Here is a 20531-nt window from a genome sequence, read left to right on the forward strand (position 1 = left end):
GGTTTGGTGTTTGCTCTAGCACTATACAGCTGATTCAAATAATTAACTCATCGTCAAGCTTTTATTATTTAAATCAGCTGTGTAGTGCTAGGGCAAAAACCAAAACATGCACCCGGGGGGGCCCCAGGACCTAGTTTGGGAAACCCTGCCTTAGAGGATGCTGCCAATAAACTGCCTGGATCTCAAACCAGGAAAGCCTCTCCAACTGAAAACAAAATAGACAGTATTGCAGTGGCTTTAAAGTGAACATCTTGAATATTGTAACATGAATAAACTCACTGATAATCAAATTCAACACATAACATTCAGAACAATCGACCACACAAAAAAAAAATTCACGACAGCATGGTCACAAAATGATTGCTCAAATAAATAAAAACCACACACAGGTACACCACTCTCACTTGAACATGACTAAGGGGTGCTTTTAAATATTCCCTGCATGGCCTCCCCTAATAAGGGTTCCCAGGGAAACACTGACAAAACCTGGTTCCTAGCCGGTCACTCAATATTCTTCAGTTACAAGATTGTAACGATTGAGGTTTTATTGAGAGTTATGGTGATGCTCATCTACTGTGGTACTCCGGTTAAAGAGCAGGCGGAGGCAGAGATGCAGTTCAGTTTGAGGCTTTATAGATTCAGGCAATGAGAGGATACATGGAATGATTGACAGTTGAGACTTGTCTTGAGACTTGGTTGGCTTTGTATTGAGTATGGTTGATCTAAAAAGGAGACTCAGAAAGGTGCAAATAACAGGCCATAACAGCAATGAACATACAGTGCCTTGTAAAAGTATTCATCCCCCTTGGCGTTTTTCCTATTTTGTTGATTTACAACCTGGAATTTAAATGGATTTTTATTTGGATTTCATGTAATGGACATACACATAGTCCAAATTGGTGAAGTGAAATGAAAAAAATAACTTGTTTCAAATAATTCAAAAAAATAAATAACGGAAAAGTGGTGCGTGCATATGTATTCACCCCCTTTGCTATGAAGCCCCTAAATAAGATCTGGTGCAACCAATTACCTTCAGAAGTCACATAATTAGTTAAATAAAGTCCACCTGTGTGCAATCTAAGTGTCACATGATTTGTCAGTATATATACACCTGTTCTGAAAGGCCCCTGAGTCTGCAACACCACTAAGCAAGGAGACTCCAAACAGGTCAGGGACAAAGTTGTGGAGAAGTACAGATCAGGGTTGGGTTATAAAACAATATCAGAAACTTTGAACATCCCACGGAGCACCATTAAATCCATTATAAAACATTTGAAAGAATATGGCACCACAACAAACCTGCCAAGAGAGGGCTGCCTACCAAAACTCACGGACCAGGCAAGGAGGGCATTAATCAGAGAGGCAACAAAGAGACCAAATATAACCCTGAAGGAGCTGCCAAGCTCCACAGAGGAGATTGGAGTATCTGTCCATAGGACCACTTTAAGCCGTACGCTCTACAGAGCTGGGCTTTACGGAAGAGTGGCCAGAAAAAAGCCATTGCTTATAGAAAAAAATAAGCAAACACGTTTGGTGTTTGCCAAAAGGCATGTGGGAGACTCCCCAAACATATGGAAGAAGGTACTCTGGTCAGATGAGACTAAAATTGAGCTTTTTGGCCATCAAGGAAAACACTATGTCTGGCGCAAACCCAACACAAATCACTCCGAGAACACCATCCCCACAGTGAAGCATGGTGGTGGCAGCATCATGCTGTGGGGATGTTTTTCCATCGGCAGGGACTGGGAAACTGGTCAGAATTGAAGGAATGATGGATGGCGCTAAATACAGGGAAATTCTTGAGGGAAACCTGTTTCAGTCTTCCAGAGATTTGAGACTGGGACGGAGGTTCACCTTCCAGCAGGACAATGACCCTAAGCATACTGCTAAAGCAACACTTGAGTGGTTTAAGGGGAAACATTTAAATGTCTTTGAATGGCCTAGTCAAAGCCCAGACCTCAATCCAATTGAGAATATGTGGTATGACTTAAAGATTGCTGTACACCAGCGGAACCCATCCAACTTGAAGGAGCTGGAGCAGTTTTGCCTTGAAGAATGGGATAAAATCCCAGTGGCTAGATGTACCAAGCTTATAGAGACATACCCCAAGATACTTTCAACTGTAATTGCTGCAAAAGGTGACTCTACAAAGTATTGACTTTGGGGGGTGAATAGTTATGCACGCTCAAGTTTTAAGTTTTTCTTATTTCTTGTTTGTTTCACAATAAAACATATTTTGCATCTTCAAAGTGGTAGGCATGTTGTGTAAATCAAATGATACAAACCCCCAAAAAATCCATTATAATTCCAGGTTGTAAGGCAACAAAATAGGAAAAATGCCAAGGGGGGTGAATACTTTCGCAAGCCACTGTACATAATTAAGATCTATTAATGGCAATAAGCAATGACAATATGCAATAAGCATATACATTTGGAAAACTATACAAATATAGCAGTAGTAAACAATGAACAGCAGAAAGGGGTGCAATGGCATGCGGCATGGTAGGCCGAAACTATAGCAGGATAATTTAATCAATGGCTACATGCATAGCATAACAAACAATATAAAGCTAAGAAAAGTAGCAAGCATAGCCATTAAGCAGGCCAAATTAGCATAACAAAGGCAATGCACAAAAAGTGCAACACTTATAAGCATGTGCCATTAACACTACAAGTACCAAAGAGAACAGATCAGTAGACTCAAAATAGCTGTTTGACTGAGCCGTTAGCATTTCGCATATCAACTATACAAAACAAACAATGGCAAGAGAGTCCTCTTCTCATCCTCTTTTATAAGATAAAACGCTTGTACTCACATTTCAATGACGCCTACTGGTTGTTCTTTGTGAGAGTTGTTCGTTGCGCTCAACTACTCAGCTCTGTCTGGGTGAAAGACCCGGATTGAAAAGAGGCACCTTCGAACATGCCCATATAAATGCCTTGCAATAGAGTTATATAGAGTGCCCTCTGTCCTCCTGTGACTATAGAGATGGGTGCCCTCGAATGCCCTCCCCCGCCTCCATGTCACCGCAGGGAATTCTGTACAAATATTAAAAACCAACCAGCAGTTCCTTTTGGCTTTACCAGTAGAAATAATCAAAATCACCAGACAACCAATAATACATACCCAGAAAGTGGCTAGCTCTACTCACACAATCATAAATCTGCGAAGTATTTTAAATTATCCTCTTTGATGATATGATATATTTATGATTGTCAGAGTAGAGCAAGGTGTTGTCTGGTCCGTTGCATTGCTTAGAACTGTTGACCCAACTCGATAGGTGGTCTGTCAAGAACCTGTGTCTTATGTTCAGTAACTGGCATTGTCTGGTAGTTGTGCCATTTTAGCTAACCCTAATCGGCATGTGTTACTACAATATACTAGTCATGTCCACAAAAACACTACAGTAAATACTACAGTATACTACAGTCATGTCCGCAAAACACTACAGTGAGTACTACAGTATACTACAGTCATGTCCGCGAAACACTATATGAATACTATAGTATATTAGTCATATTATAGTAAGCACTACACGATCGAGGGATACTACAGTGTGTTGTATAGAATTCTACAATATACTACACAATTCTATAGTAAGCACTACACGATCGAGGGATACTACAGTGTGTTGTATAGAATTATCCAGTATACTACAACATTCTAAAGTAAGCACTACATGAGTACAGTGTGTAGTATAGTATTCTACAGTATACTACAACATTCTAAAGTAAGCACTACATGACTACAGTGTGTAGTATAGTATTCTACAGTATACTAAAGTTTACTACAGTTTACTACAGAATTCTATAGTAAGTATTTTTTATGTGGGCGAGGCTAGCGAGCGGTCTGATTAACATGCCACACTTCTCAGTGTATTAGCGACTCTACCATTGTGTCACTGACCTTGGCGCAGCAAAAAAACATGGGTCATCAACAAATTAAAGGAGCATTACATGGTGGAGCCAATTCATTAGCCTATCCCCAGCAACATTGTCTTGCATATTTAGGAGGCTTCTGGTTTTAAATTGCTTCATAAAATGAATACATTTTGTGTCTGACTATAAGCCTTAGGCCTAGCTTGATGACAGCTAGTGGGCGTGTGGCTATAGTCACCAGTAACCACATTACCACTAATGTTTTGTGTAAATAGATATGATAATATATGCCTAGTTCCATGTGATGTAAATAGAATAAACTGCCTATTCTCCACTAAAACAAAACTCAGCAGCTCATGCACTGTTAGACAATAAATTAGTAATAAGGAAAAGGTGCTGATGTACAGAATAACCAACAGCCATTTTGCAACATTAGCTCCCCTGTAGTCATCGTGCTCAATTAATTAGTTTTCATGTAAGCCCAATGTTTGTTGATGTTGTGCTGCTGTAGCCTAAAGGCTGCTGGAATGATTCTCCCTACGTTTAAGGAAAATGTGTACTGCCAGTCCTAGACATGAGATGAGAGTGGGCCTTGCTGCTGCTGATATTGAAGGTCTTCGTTGTGCTCTTAGCAGAAATGAGGCTATCACAGGAGACTGCACTTAGGCTCTGTTGCCAAATCAATAACATCGGACTGTGTACATCTGAGACGGGGAGATCTAGGCTCAGCCCACAGCTACAGTAGATGAACAGCAGTCTGAGAAATGAGCTGTCAGCATCTAAGCCATGACTTTATGCGCCAAGGAATTCATCTGGTTCACTTAATGTATGTTCAACCATCTGGGACAATCTCACTACAACAGACGGTCATGATACAAGACTTGTCTTTGGTGTGTGGGTGTGCATACAGCACAATATTTGCTCACAGATGATGAGTGAAACTCAGTCAACACTCAGCATATGACTAATCTGGTGTATAGAAAACTTTCATAATGCCAAAGCTACAGTATTGTGATTAAGTTCTTCCACTTTCAAGTGCTGCTCTCAAAATGTTTTGACAAAATGTGTCTTGGAAAGCAGAGGGGCATTTTCTAAAACATGGCAATGTGTTTCAACATTTTCATCCACAAATAATTGTTAGGTTTCTTGGGTCTTAGAAAGTGTTTGTTGTCTGGATACTTTATTCTGTTGTGAGGGGCTACACATTCCCTCTCCACCTGTCAAAATACAAAGAGGAAATTACTTGTTTGTTTGTTATTTTGCGTTTCTATCAAATAGAAAGCATTCCCTCTTTGTCAGTCTGGGCAGACACATTGATGGAGGCAATTTTCTGTTAAACGTTAATTGAGGCAATAAAGGGAAAGTAACAAACAATCAATGTCACTCCTTAGGTACTCAGCAGTCCAGCAACATTCTGACTGTAGGTGATTCAGATGTCCACAATCACATTGGTCCTTGTCTAGTGGTCGTGTCATAAACCACGTTTCCATCCACAGTTTTTATGCAAGTAAACTCATATCGTATAAAATAAATCACGACAGCTGTGATGAAACAGGAAGTATCGGTACAGTGCATGTTGATCTTGATGCTCCTTTCAAATAAATATCGAGGATCTTATTCTGGTGACATGATGATCGATGCTTGACTGCCGTTTGACAAATAAAAATATTATCCATAATAATCTCATCATGTAGACTAGCCTACCCTCACAGCCTACCACCCTGTATCTGCTAGCTGCTGGCTAGAGCGCACGCACCAAGACTAGAGTAGACACATTTGCTATAAACGCAACAGTTTTTGTGACTAAACTATCGGTAGAGTTCAAAATGCAATGGAAACACATTGAACTTTAGATTTTTATTCGGTACATGAAAAATTAAGCAAAAAAGTACATTTTGTGTGCACTACATCATCACACAAAGCCTTTTATCCAAGTCAATTTGAAAGAAACACATCTCTGGTGGGAAAATGCGCATATTGTTTTTATGCGGATTTGAGAATATTCACATGAAAATCTGTCGCCAGTTAGATGGAAACCTAGCTATAGTCTGTGATTGCACAGGGGGATATTGACACTATTCTTGCATTATTTACCAAGCAGTTGGTTTGGTGTATAGGGAAACCTCAGGAATGTATACAGCGGAGTTATACAGATAATTCCTCTAGAACAAATTGGGTACGAGGTAGCTACATCATTAAAATCTGAATCTGCATGTCATAGTTTGTTAGTGAGAGAGCAGTGTAACCTTTCCTGAAGTCTATAAAGTAGCTTTTTAAGTCTATAACATGTATCTGGCTTATGGCTACAGATTCAAGCGTGATAATTGACTTTTGGAAATGATGTTGACCTCTGCAGCTCCAATTAAACATGAGTGCATGGTGCATGTTGATTTGGAGGCCTGTAGTTAATGAGATTGTACAGAGTGTGCAGTGAGTTTTGAAATGATGCCCTGAATTCGAACCCTTGACCTCTGTAGCCAAGCAAGATTGAGCCATCAACAAAAGTTGCGCTAGGAGTCTGTTAGAGTCTATGGAAAGTTATTCATCAAGATTGAGTGTGTCTATCAGTCATGGTCGAATATGTCTACCAGGAACATGACAGGCTGAACGTTTGATTTGTTTTTCAAAGCTATTCATGTATTGCTATTGATGTGTTCAATAATAACCAAACCAGACAGAAATTGGCCTTGCCCATATTCATTGACAGACATATTGTACTTATATTGAATGGCCTTTGCTTCCAGTCATTACCACCAATTGTCTGCTGTGTGAATGGTAAGGGACGTCACATGGATGGATTTGATCTACCATGTGCTAGTCTCTCCAAAAAACATTCTATGGTAAGGAGCAGTAATATAAAATGCAATTAGAAGGAAGAAGAGAACTTGTGGAGAAGGTGGAAAGTTTTAAGTACCTCGTCGTACATATCACTGACACACTGAAATGGCCCACCAACACAGACAGTGTGGTGAAGAAGGCGCAACAGCGTCTCTTCAACCTCAGGAGGCTGAAGAAATTTGGCCTGTCACCTAAAATCCTCACAAACTTTTACAGATGCACAATTGAGAGCATCCTGTTGGCTGTATCACCTCCTGGTACGGCAACTGCACCGCCCACAACCGCAGGGCTCTCCAGAGGGTGGTGCGGTCTGCACAACGCATCACCGGGGGCAAACTACCTGCCCTCCAGGACACCTACAGCACCCGATGTCACAGGAAGGCCAAAAAGATAATCAAGGACAACTACCACCCGAGCCACTGCCTGTTCACCCCGCTATCATCCAGAAGGCGAGGTCTGTACAGGTGCATCAAAGCTGGGACCGAGAGACTGAAAAACAGCTTCTATCTCAAGGCCATCAGACTGTTAAACAACCATCACTAGCACAGAGAGGCTGCTGCCTACATACAGACTTGAAAATCACTGGCCACTTTAATAAATGGAACACTAGTCACTTTAATAATGCCACTTTAATAATGTTTACATATTTTGCATTACCCATCTCATATGTATATACTGTATTCTATACTGTCTATTGCATCTTAGCCTATGCCACTTTGATAATGACATTGCTCATCCATATATTTATATATTCTTATTCCATTCCTTTACTCAGACTTGTGTGAATTAGGTTTTTGTTGTGGAACTGTTAGATATTACTTGCTAGATATTGCTGCACTGTCGGAACTAGAAGCACAAGCATTTCGCTACACTCGCAATAACATCTGCTAACCATGTGTATGTGACCAATACATTTGATTTGATTTGATTTTGTTAAAACATGCTGAAGTGTCATTTTATGGGATGATGACTCATTCCTCCATTGTCTGTATCTTGTGTTTTGTGTTGCCCTCCAGGGAAATGTGATGAAGTGTTGGCCACACCCCTCTCCCACACGGCTTTCACCAGCTCCTCTGTGTACTCCGGTGGATATGGGGCTGGATACGCAAAGCTCAACAGGAGAGGAGGTATTAACTAAAACCTTCAGAATAAAAGCTTAATATCTCAATCTCAATATATCATCTCAAATATTTTAAGCTGCAGTCTCATTCACTTCACTCACATATTTTCTGCCACATAGGAGCAGAGGATACTAACGGTTATGGAGCTGGTTTGATAGTCTCTCTCATCTCCAGGTGCTGGAGGCTGGTCTCCAGTGGATGCTGACCGTTACCAGTGGCTGCAGGTGGACCTGGGCACCAGGAAGCAAGTCACCTTTATCGCCACACAGGGCCGGTACAGCAGCTCTGATTGGACAACCCAGTACAGACTCCTGTACAGTGATACAGGAAGGAACTGGAGACCATATCTGCAAGATGGCAACATATGGGTGAGTGTGTTAGTTGTCATTCGTGTATCAATAAGGTCTGTGGTCAACACAGGCTTAGGAGATCTTATACATTTTGTTCTATGAGATCATCTTCATCAGCTAACGTCACTTTTTGTGAATCCTTAAGCATTTATGTGATAAAAAAAAGCACATAAAGCACACAAAAGGTTCCATAATTCATAAAGGTCATGTTAACTGACTAATATTACCTCATAGAACAAAACATATAATACAGTTGGGGAAAAAAGTATTTAGTCAGCTACCAATTGTGCAAGTTCTCCAACTTAAAAATATGAGAGAGGCCTGTAATTTTCATCATAGGTACACGTCAACTATGACAGACAAATTGAGGAAAAAAAATCCAGAAAATCACATTGTAGGATTTTTAATGAATTTATTTGCAAATTATGGTGGAAAATAAGTATTTGGTCACCTACAAACAAGCAAGATTTCTGGCTCTCAAAGACCTGTAACTTCTTCTTTAAGAGGCTCCTCTGTCCTCCACTCGTTACCTGTATTAATGGCACCTGTTTGAACTTGTTATCAGTATAAAAGACACCTGTCCACAACCTCAAACAGTCACACTCCAAACTCCACTATGGCCAAGACCAAAGAGCTGTCAAAGGACACCAGAAACAAAATTGTAGACCTGCACCAGGCTGGGAAGACTGAATCTGCAATAGGTAAGCAGCTTGGTTTGAAGAAATCAACTGTGGGAGCAATTATTAGGAAATGGAAGACATACAAGACCACTGATAATCTCCCTCGATCTGGGGCTCCACGCAAGATCTCACCCCGTGGGGTCAAAATGATCACAAGAACGGTGAGCAAAATCCCAGAACCACACGGGTGGACCTAGTGAATGACCTGCAGAGAGCTGGGACCAAAGTAACAAAGCCTACCATCAGTAACACACTACGCCGCCAGGGACTCAAATCCTGCAGTGCCAGACGTGTCCCCCCTGCTTAAGCCAGTACATGTCCAGGCCCGTCTGAAGTTTGCTAGAGTGCATTTGGATGATCCAGAAGAGGATTGGGAGAATGTCATATGGTCAGATGAAACCAAAATATAACTTTTTGGTAAAAACTCAACTCGTCGTGTTTGGAGGACAAAGAATGCTGAGTTGCATCCAAAGAACACCATACCTACTGTGAAGCATGGGGGTGGAAACATCATGCTTTGGGGCTGTTTTTCTGCAAAGGGACCAGGACGACTGATCCGTGTAAAGGAAAGAATGAATGGGGCCATGTATCGTGAGATTTTGAGTGAAAACCTCCTTCCATCAGCAAGGGCATTGAAGATGAAACGTGGCTGGGTCTTTCAGCATGACAATGATCCCAAACACACCGCCCGGGCAACGAAGGAGTGGCTTCGTAAGAAGCATTTCAAGGTCCTGGAGTGGCCTAGCCAGTCTCCAGATCTCAACCCCATAGAAAATCTTTGGAGGGAGTTGAAAGTCTGTGTTGCCCAGCGACAGCCCCAAAACATCACTGCTCTAGAGGAGATCTGCATGGAGGAATGGGCCAAAATACCAGCAACAGTGTGTGAAAACCTTGTGAAGACTTACAGAAAACTTTTTGACCTGTGTCATTGCCAACAAAGGGTATATAACAAAGTATTGAGAAACTTTTGTTATTGACCAAATACTTATTTTCCACCATAATTTGCAAATAAATTCATTAAAAATCCTACAATGTGATATTCTGGATTTTTTTTCTCATTTTGTCTGGCATAGTTGACGTGTACCTATGATAAAAATTACAGGCCTCTCTCATCTTTTTAAGTGGGAGAACTTGCACAATTGGTGGCTGACTAAATACTTTTTTCCCCCACTGTATCTCCTAAGCCTGTGTTCACCTCAGACCTTATTTTTGGTGTTTATCCCAAACCCCCATTCTTTCCCCATAGGAATGACTGAACGAACCAGAAGTAACTCATTTCTGGTTTTTAGGACTACAAACTGGCGAGCTCTATTGCGTTTTGGTTGTGCACCATCTAAAATGCTCCCCATTAACAATAATTGGCTTCAAAATGTGGAACCTAAAGGTTGTGTTTCCCAGGCATTTTCAGGCAACTCCAACAGCGAGAGTGTGGTCCGCCATGATCTGCAGCATGCAATCATAACACGCTACGTCCGCTTCATCCCACTGGAGTGGAGCGAAGAGGGGAGGATCGGCCTGAGAGTGGAAGTCTATGGCTGTTCTTACTGTGAGTGTACAGCACAGTACATCCATGCACATCTCACGCTACTGTACAAGAGATAGTATATGCGAACATCCTTTAATAGGAGAACATAAAAAGGAATCTCTTAATTCAAGACATCCTTTATTGCGTGCAGTTTGGATCATTTCTGCATGAAGAAAATAAAGGAATAATCAGGTGTTGGCCAATATGGGCTTAATTAATATGTAAGACTGAAGGTTTTAATTATCTTGGTATCATATATCATATTTGTCAGAGGAGCGTATTAATATGCTCAGTAATGTAGATTAATTTAGTTGAAATAATTACATGACTGATCTTTGTGCCAACAGCGACATTCACACAGCTACAGGTTTTTGATAGAGTAGGAGATAGAGAACAGCTGTTTACCTTGGCTGGTTTCTGTTGTTACCTTGTACTACAGAAAAACAAGCTTTACTGATCAATTTCTTCCTTCAAAGCTTTCACCTGCCACACCACCCTTTGCTGTGTCCATCCTATGCTGTATTACACACTGTAGAAACTGATAGATAGGAAAAACTGACTGGGAGAAACTTGTTTGCCCTAGTCATTGAACAGTCTAGTTCCCTCTGGCCAATTGTCCTTACTGCAAATACTCCATCCATGCCCCTAAGATTGAACAGCAAATAGATGTAACCGACTGTCAGTGTTCTGATCCCCCTGACCGGTTAAATCATGGTAAAGAGATGAAATCACTTTTGAAAGGAGAAATTGCCGCAGGGTGATATCACAATGCCATGCTGCTGTCTAGACACGTAGGCTGGCACATCTCAACAGACAGAAAAGTATTTGCAGTAGGCTTGCAGATACGGTATATAAGTAGGCTTATATACAGTATACCGTAGTATTTCAATACCGTAAATACTGTTGAAACTGTTTCTTTTAAGTATTTAAAAAAAATACATTTGAATATTTGTAGCTATCTTTAAAGAAGATTGCGTTCTTCATTTCACCTGTCACATAATTGTTCATTATGAAGCTTACCGGTAGTCCCCACTCACGTTGTGTTTGTTTGCTAATTGCTAACTAGCGTGCACCGAACAACTGTGTGTCAGCGTAACTCGGGAATTGTAGCGGAAGTGTAGTTTAGTCAGATGGAGGCACCCATAGCTGAATGGATATGTGCAAAACTGCTACAGTAAGTTTATCTTTTTTATTTGAAGGATTCTTTCTCACTGATGAAAGATAAGGCCATATGTTTCAAAAGCCGTATAGCAGCGATGATTATTGACATTTCTAAACTTTAAAACAGCATCGGGATTGTAGTTCACATGAGCCAGTCGTGGGCGGAGCTAATGGCTGAATATTTTAGGAAGAAGGCAGAATGCCGCCTAGAGCTTTCGAGAGAAATTAATCAAGCTTCACTTGGTAATAGCAGAGAATCCCCTCCTGAATCAAGAGCCTTGCTGTCTAATATTTGTTTTGTGCATGCTGCAAACTTTGAGTAGCATTTTTGAGTTACTTGTATAACTTTATGAGCTGGGATGTCTGTCCTTCAAATACTTTAGGTCAGAGACTGTATAATATGTTCGCAATGCACTTGTTAGCATTTAGATAGCATTCTCTATGATATCTTATATGTACTTGTTAGCATTGCTAATCTTTGAATTACAGAGGCACAGTGGGGTTTGAAAATAGCGCCCCTTGTTTGTGTTCAGTGCTGGTATTACCGGATATCCTGGTATGGCACAAGGTCGGTATGAAGGTATGACAATCTGGATACTGCCCAAGCTTACTTTGCAGCCAGGGTTATATGTATTAGAGACTAAGTCATTTCTCCCGCAGTTGTTCTGTTCCTCCAATTATAAAAAGAGAAATCCGTATAAGCTGCCTCACCTTTTTGACATTGCTTATGATTGCAGTAGGTGATCTCTAAAGGACTATAGGTTTTTCTCATTAACACTCATATTACCTTTTATGTCAAAAGCCTTGACACAGGACAGTAGAGGTAATTGAGGGGATATTAAGCTCTGTAACCTTTATCACCGTTCGGTGACCTCAGGGGCAGATGTGATCAACTTCGAAGGCCAGGGTGTGATCTCCTACCGCTTCAAGATGAAGAAGATGAAGATCTTGAAGGACATCATCTCCCTGAAGTTTAAGACCACGGCCAGTAACGGTGTGCTCCTGCACGGGGAGGGACAGCAGGGAGACTATATCAGCCTGGAGCTGAAGAGATCCAAACTACTGCTCATGATCAACCTGGGTAATGGACCATTATCCGATCCAGTCTATGGGATATCTGTGTGCGTCCCAAATGGCACCCTATTCCATATTTAGTGCTCTACTTTTGACCAGGGCTCATAGAGCTCTGGTCAAAAGTAGTGCAAGATATAGGGAACAGAGTGCCATGTGGGACGCACACCTAGTGTACTGTAGTCGCTGATAATATAGCTTCTTATGGCAACTAAGGGCAGTTGATGAAACTTGATACAATTCCTGCATATTTGCTAATATGACTGTCCCTTATGCATTAATCATCTTCTATTTTTATTTGATGGATTTCAGTAATGGTTGTTGTCAGAAAGATAATTATTCATCACAGTAGCCTACACAAATTAACATTTGTAACATTTTATCTCACTATGTCAGACTGTTGTTTATAGGAAAAATGTCCCCTTAAGCATTTTCTTGAATTCAATCTGTTTATGTCTTGTAAACTTCAGGCAGCAATCAGTACGGCTCCATCCTCGGGCACACCTCCGTGACAAGCGGAAGTTTATTGGATGATGACCATTGGCACTCCGTAATTATTGAGCGTTACCGACGGAATGTCAACTTTACCCTGGATCGCCACACACAGCACTTCCGCACCAATGGTGAATTTGATCATCTTGACCTGGACTATGAGGTAGGCCACATTTTTATTGTGTATTGTCTTAGTGGTTACTCTCTTTACTTCCCTGCCTATCAGGGTTGGGATCAATTCCATAAAAATATCAATCAATTCAGGAAGTACACTCAAATTCTCTTCAATACTTTTAAATTAGGAAAATTTGAAATTTGAATTTGATTTACTTTCTAAATTGACAGGAATTTTTATGACCCCAATCCTATATAGTTTGTATATTGTCTTGGTTAATTTCTCCATCCCTTCCTATAAAATTGTATTGTATATTGTCATTGGTTCATTTCTAAATCCCTCCCTGTAAAGTTGTATTGTATATTGTCATTGGTTCATTTCTATATCCCTCCCTATGAAGTTGTATTGTATATTATCCTGGTTCATTTCTATATCCCTCCCTATAAAGTTGTATTGTATATTATCCTGGTTCGTTTCCTCACATTCCTCCCTATTTCTACGAGGAGAGGGGATATGAGAGAATATTTAATTAGATCCTTTGGCTCCTGTGAGTCAGGTTACTCAGAGGTCTGTGTGAAGATGTTAGTTCACAGATGCCAAATCGAAGCAAGCGCTCTCTGTACTGCGGCTCCCCTGTGTTTACAGAGCTCAGCTTTTAGATTTGTCTGTGTAATTATCAGTGTGCGATACCGAAGGAAATTACTTTGGCTCCGCAAGGAAAGCGAACAAAAAAAAAACACAACACCATACATACATTCATTATAAAGCGGAGATTCATGCAATCAGGCACAAGCGAAAACCAATATACTCTCTGAAGGGATGTATGCTACTGTATTGATTTGATTCAAGGCGACAAATTCCTCTGAGATGTGGCTCTTCAAATAATACTTGACCCCTTTTCCTCTTCTCCTTCTGTGTCCTCTAGATCAGTTTTGGAGGCATGCCCTTCTCTGCCAAGCCCAGCACAGGAGGCAGGGAGAACTTTGTTGGCTGCATGGAGGGCATCACCTACAACGGAGATAACATTACCAACCTGGTTAAGAGGAAGAAAATTGATACTTCAAGTTTTGTAAGAACCTTTATAATAATAATAATAATATGCCATTTAGCAGACGCTTTTATCCAAAGCGACTTACAGTCATGCGTGCATACATTTTTGTGTATGGGTGGTCCCGGGGATCGAACCCACTACCTTGGCGTTACAAGCGCCGTGCTCTACCAGCTGAGCTACAGAGGACCACACTCTCTGTCATGTTTTGTAAATCTGAGTAGCATCTTTGCTAGGTGGTTTGTGATTCACTGGTACAGTGCCTTGCAAAAGTATTCATATCCCTTGGCATTTTTCCTATTTTGTAGCATTACAACCTGGAATTTAAATGGAATTTTTATTTGGATTTCATGTAATGGACAGACACAAAATAGTCCAAATTGGTGAAGTGAAATGAAAATAATTACTTGTTTCAAAAAATTATAGAAAAATAAATAATGGAAAAGTGGTGCGTGCATATGTATTCACCCCCTTTGCTATGAAGCCCCTAAATAAGATCTGGTGCAACCAATTACCTTCAGAAGTCACATAATTAGTTAAATAAAGTCCACCTGTGTGCAATCTAAGTGTCACATGATCTGTCACATGATCTCAGTATATATACACCTGTTCTGAAAGGCCCCAGAGTCTGCAACACCACTAAGCAAGGGGCACCACCAAGCAAGCGGCACCATGAAGACCAAGGAGCTCTCCAAACAGGTCAGGGACAAAGTTGTGGAGAAGTACAGATCAGGGTTGGGTTATAAAAAAATATCAGAAACTTTGAACATCCCACGGAGCACCATTAAATCCATTATAAAAAAATGGAAGGAATATGGCACCACAACAAACCTGCCAAGAGAGGGCCGTCCACCAAAACTCACGGACCAGGCAAGGAGGGCATTAATGGGGCGGCGCACAATTGGCCCAGTGTCGTCCAGGGTAGGGGAGGGAATGGCCGGCAGGGATGTAGCTCAGTTGGTAGAGCATGGCGTTTGCAACGCCAGGGTTGTGGGTTTGATTCCCACGGGGGGGCAGTATGAAAAATAAAAAAATAATGTATGCACTCACTAACTGTAAGTCGCTCTGGATAAGAGCGTCTGCTAAATGACTAAAATGTAAATGTAATTAATCAGAGAGGCAACAAAGAGACCAAAGATAACCCTGAAGGAGCAGCAAAGCTCCACAGCGGAGATTGGAGTATCTGTCCATAGGACCACTTTAAGCCATACACTCCACAGAGCTGGGCTTTACAGAAGAGTGGCCAGAAAAAAGCAAAAACTTTTGGTGTTTGCCAAAAGGCATGTGGGAGACTCCCCAAACATATGGAAGAAGGTACTCTGGTCAGATGAGACTAAAATTGAGCTTTTTGGCCATCAATGAAAATGCTATGTCTGGCGCAAACCCAACACCTCTCATCACTCCGAGAACAACATCCCCACAGTGAAGCATGGTGGTGGCAGCATCATGCTGTGGGGATGTTTTTCATTGGCAGGGACTGGGAAACTGGTCAGAATTGAAGGAATTATGGAGGACGCTAAATACAGGGAAATTCTTGAGGGAAACCCGTTTCAGTCTTCCAGAGATTTGAGACTGGGACGGAGGTTCACCTTCCAGCAGGACAATAACCCTAAGCATACTGCTAAAGCAACATTCAAGTGGTTTAAGGGGAAATATTTAAATGTCTTGAAATGGCCTAGTCGAAGCCCAGACCTCAATCCAATTGAGAATCTGTGGTATGACTTAAAGATTGCTGTACACCAGCGGAACCCATCCAACTTGAAGGAGCTGGAGCAGTTTTGCCTTGAAGAATGGGCAAAAATCCCAGTGGCTAGATGTGCTAAGAGACTTGCAGCTGTAATTGCTGCAAAGGGTGGCTTTACAAAGTATTGACTTTGGGGGGGGGGGTGAATATTTATGCACGCTCAAGTTTTCAGTTTTTCTTTTCTTATTTCTTGTTTGTTTCACAAGAAAAAATATTTTGCATCTTCAAAGTGATAGGCATGTTGTGTAAATCAAATGATACAAACCCCCCAAAAATCTATTTTAATTCCAGGTTGTAAGGCAACAAAATAGGAAAAATGCCAAGGGGGGTGAATATTTTCGCAAGCCACTGTATACCTTGAAAACATAAATGGCAGGAACAGCCATGTATTTGTGATTACTTACTTGGAAAGGCCAGTGATGCAACACCTCACTTCAATATAATGATCCTTTTTCACTGAGGCACTACAATAAAACAGAATTTAGTACACTCATTGTAGCATAAATCAGAAGAGAAGAAACTCTTACCTTGTGGCGACAGAAAACAAATTAATTTCTTAAAGTCATCCTATATGGAAACATTTTAAAAGTATTTTTGGATACTGTGGTCCTCTGTAGCTCAGCTGGTAGAGCACGGCGCTTGTAACGCCAAGGTAGTGGGTTCGATCCCCGGGACCACCCATACACAAAAAAAAATGTATGCACGCATGACTGTAAGTCGCTTTGGATAAAAGCGTCTGCTAAATGGCTTATTATTATTATTATTATTAGATACTTTTTTTAGGATACATGTGAACTATTTTAAATTGGCCAAATAATGTAAAAAAAAAAAAAAAATCATTCATTTTCAATAAATTACAACATATATTATGGAAAGAATTTAAAGGCCCAGTGCAGTCAAAAATGTGAATTTCCTGTGTTTTATATATATTTAAACACTACAAGGTCAGAATAATACTGTGAAATTGTGAAAATGATGAAAATGCACTTTTAGTGTAAGAGCTGTTTAAAAAGACCACTGAAGTTTCTGCCTGTTTTAGTGGGATAAAGTATTTTTTAGACCAATAAAAAGAGAGTTCCAAACCTGCTAATAACAGCTAGTTTTCAGTTTTTCCTTCCCCAGTCAGACCACTTCCAGACATTCCTAGCAAAATTCTTCCTTGAGAAATTGCTCTTTGCTAAGAAGCTATTTTATTTTCTTTTTAACCATTTTAATTGAAAACAATCACAGTATGGTACTTAATTGTTACCCAGAAATGATTTCATATTGAGATAAAAAGAAATATATATATATATATATATATATATTCCAACATGCATTTAAATGTATTTGTAAGAAATATATTTTTAAATTAAAATGTATGACAAACATGGAAAATTGGCCAAATCATATAGTAACAAAATGGTGACTGTCTTAACAATAAAACTTTAGTGGGCTTTTTAATATCACATGTACTTACTGTATGTCAGTTTCAGTAAGACTGCAAAACTAGCAGTATGCAATCTTAACCAAATTAACTGGCATGACAATCTGTCTCATGGGTGGCCAAAAAGCACTAAGACAAAGCCACGCCCGCAACAAGGGCCGCCGCTACGATATATTTTGTCAAAATGCATTTTTATTGTACTTGACACATATCAAAAGCATACCAAAAGCACTAACATGCATTTAAATGTGTTTCAATGACTACAAAAATGACTATAAACATGATACATTTTCGGTCATGTGGTGACTCCATGTCTTTCATGTGCATATGACAAATAAACAAACAAACTTGACGAGAGCATTGCAACCAGTGTCCAACAGGCAGAACTTAAAGTGTATTGGGTCGTTCCACGAAATGAATGCCTTTTGTGCCCCTTTGATATGTTAAGTCTAAATTATGCTCCAATATAGAATTTTAAAAGCCTGTTATATGAAATGAAGTGCCCTTTAATATAGACCACATTGAGCATTCAATCAGATTTTTTATATTAATAAAGACTTGCCGAAATGCCAAACCTCAGCATTTTGACATGTCCTTTCGTGCACCCTCTGTGACTTCCAGGAACATTTTAACCCACTAACCCCCCAAAATACTAATAGTTTTCCCCATCATTGTAAAGTCCTTGTTATTTTGTTGCTTTGACAAAGTTATTTCTGAAGATTATTATTTATTTACATTTACATTTTAGTCATTTAGCAGACGCTCTTATCAAGAGCTACAGTGGGGAAAAAAACTATTTAGTCAGCCACCAATTGTGCAAGTTCTCCCACTTAAAAAGATGAGAGAGGCCTGTAATTTTCATCATAGGTACACGTCAACTATGACAGACAAATTTAGATTTTTTTTCTCCAGAAAATCACATTGTAGGATTTTTTATGAATTTATTTGCAAATTATGGTGGAAAATAAGTATTTGGTCAATAACAAAAGTTTCTCAATACTTTGTTATATACCCTTTGTTGGCAATGACACAGGTCAAACGTTTTCTGTAAGTCTTCACAAGGTTTTCACACACTGTTGCTGGAATTTTGGCCCATTCCTCCATGCAGATCTCCTCTAGAGCAGTGACGTTTTGAGGCTGTCGCTGGGCAACACGGACTTTCAACTCCCTCCAAAGATTTTCTATGGGGTTGAGATCTGGAGACTGGCTAGGACCTTGAAATGCTTCTTACGAAGCCACTCCTTCGTTGCCCGGGCGGTGTGTTTGGGATCATTGTCATGCTGAAAGACCCAGCCACGTTTCATCTTCAATGCCCTTGCTGATGGAAGGAGATTTTCACTCAAAATCTCACAATACATGGCCCCATTCATTCTTTCCTTTACACGGATCAGTCGTCCTGGTCCCTTTGCAGAAAAACAGCCCCAAAGCATGATGTTTCCACCCCCATGCTTCACTGTAGGTATGGTGTTCTTTGGATGCAACTCAGCATTCTTTGTCCTCCAAACACGACGAGTTGAGTTTTTACCAAAAAGTTATATTTTGGTTTCATCTGACCATATGACATTCTCCCAATCCTCTTCTGGATCATCCAAATGCACTCTAGCAAACTTCAGACGGGCCTGGACATGTACTGGCTTAAGCAGGGGGACACGTCTGGCGCTGCAGGATTTGAGTCCCTGGCGACGTAGTGTGTTACTGATGGTAGGCTTTGTTACTTTGGTCCCAGCTCTCTGCAGGTCATTCACTAGGTCCCCCCGTGTGGTTCTGGGATTTTTGCTCACCGTTCTTGTGATCATTTTGACCCCACGGGGTGAGATCTTGCGTGGAGCCCCAGATCGAGGGAGATTATCAGTAGTCTTGTATGTCTTCCATTTCCTAATAATTGCTCCCACAGTTGATTTCTTCAAACCAAGCTGCTTACCTATTGCAGATGCAGTCTTCCCAGCCTGGTGCAGGTCTACAATGTTGTTTCTGGTGTCCTTTGACAGCTCTTTGGTCTTGGCCATAGTGGAGTTTGGAGTGTGACTGTTTGAGGTTGTGGACAGGTGTCTTTTATACTGATAACAAGTTCAAACAGGTGCCATTAATACAGGTAACGAGTGGAGGACAGAGGAGCCTCTTAAAGAAAAAGTTACAGGTCTGTGAGAGCCAGAAATCTTGCCTGTTTGTAGGTGACCAAATACTTATTTTCCACCATAATTTGCAAATAAATTCATTAAAAATCCTACAATGTGATTTTCTGGAAAAAAAATCTCAATTTGTATGTCATAGTTGACGTGTACCTATGATGAAAATTACAGGCCTCTCTCATCTTTTTAAGTGGGAGAACTTGCATAATTGGTGGCTGACTAAATACTTTTTCCCCCCACTGTACTTACAGTTAGTGAGTGCATAAATGTTTTCATACTGGCCCCCCGTGGGAATCAAACCCACAACCCTGGCGTTGCAAACGCCATGCTCTACCAACTGAGCTACACAGGGCCCTATTTCATGTGATTAGTGATTCCTTTATGTCTATCTCTCATTTTAAGGTCAACCCTGTTACTCGAACTGAACTCTTTAATATGGTGAAACTATTCCTTTTCAAAAGTTATTTTCAAAATAAACATTGAACATCTAATAGTCAAATGATAGTGTAAAAGCAGGTGAGCTGGTTTTACTCTTTTTGGCCATTTTCTGGTGTTTTGTGGTGAAAAACTGAACGGGTCGAGCATAACACGTCAGCCCATAGATAGACAGGCTAGACATTTTTTAACAATTAAATTTTGGGGGTAAATCTTGCATTCAATTGCCCCTCCCTGTTGCATACAAGAAGCTTCCATTCCCCCTGTCACAAGGGAATTCATGGCTGATTTAACTAGTAATTACCAGTTGGAGGGCCGTTCAAGTGGACTTTTCCCAGAAGTCGTAAATTCCCACTTCCCACTTGGTTACGAACGCACATCCAATGTAGAGCCGTATAATACCACTCAATGGAAGCACAAGGTCTAGACCTACACTTTTACATATTGTGTATAGAGATTGTTTAAATCAATAAAATATAAAATACTAAAGTATTATTAAAAATGGGGGGGGGGGGGG

The 20531-nt window shown here is 40.5% G+C and overlaps 1 protein-coding gene across 1 annotated transcript in view; it reads left to right on the forward strand.

Moving 5' to 3' along the window:
• cntnap2b (contactin associated protein 2b) overlaps window positions 1-20531 on the forward strand; it is a 73945-nt gene that overhangs the window by 14435 nt on the left and 38979 nt on the right. The window contains exons 2-7 of the mRNA XM_041842156.2: window positions 7734-7844; window positions 8013-8206; window positions 10267-10414; window positions 12432-12635; window positions 13096-13280; window positions 14158-14301. Of these exons, the coding sequence (XP_041698090.1) occupies window positions 7734-7844; window positions 8013-8206; window positions 10267-10414; window positions 12432-12635; window positions 13096-13280; window positions 14158-14301 (986 nt within the window). The remainder of the gene's footprint in view (window positions 1-7733; window positions 7845-8012; window positions 8207-10266; window positions 10415-12431; window positions 12636-13095; window positions 13281-14157; window positions 14302-20531) is intronic.

This window comes from Coregonus clupeaformis, chromosome 21, assembly GCF_020615455.1.
Source record: "Coregonus clupeaformis isolate EN_2021a chromosome 21, ASM2061545v1, whole genome shotgun sequence".
Lineage (NCBI taxonomy): Eukaryota > Metazoa > Chordata > Actinopteri > Salmoniformes > Salmonidae > Coregonus > Coregonus clupeaformis.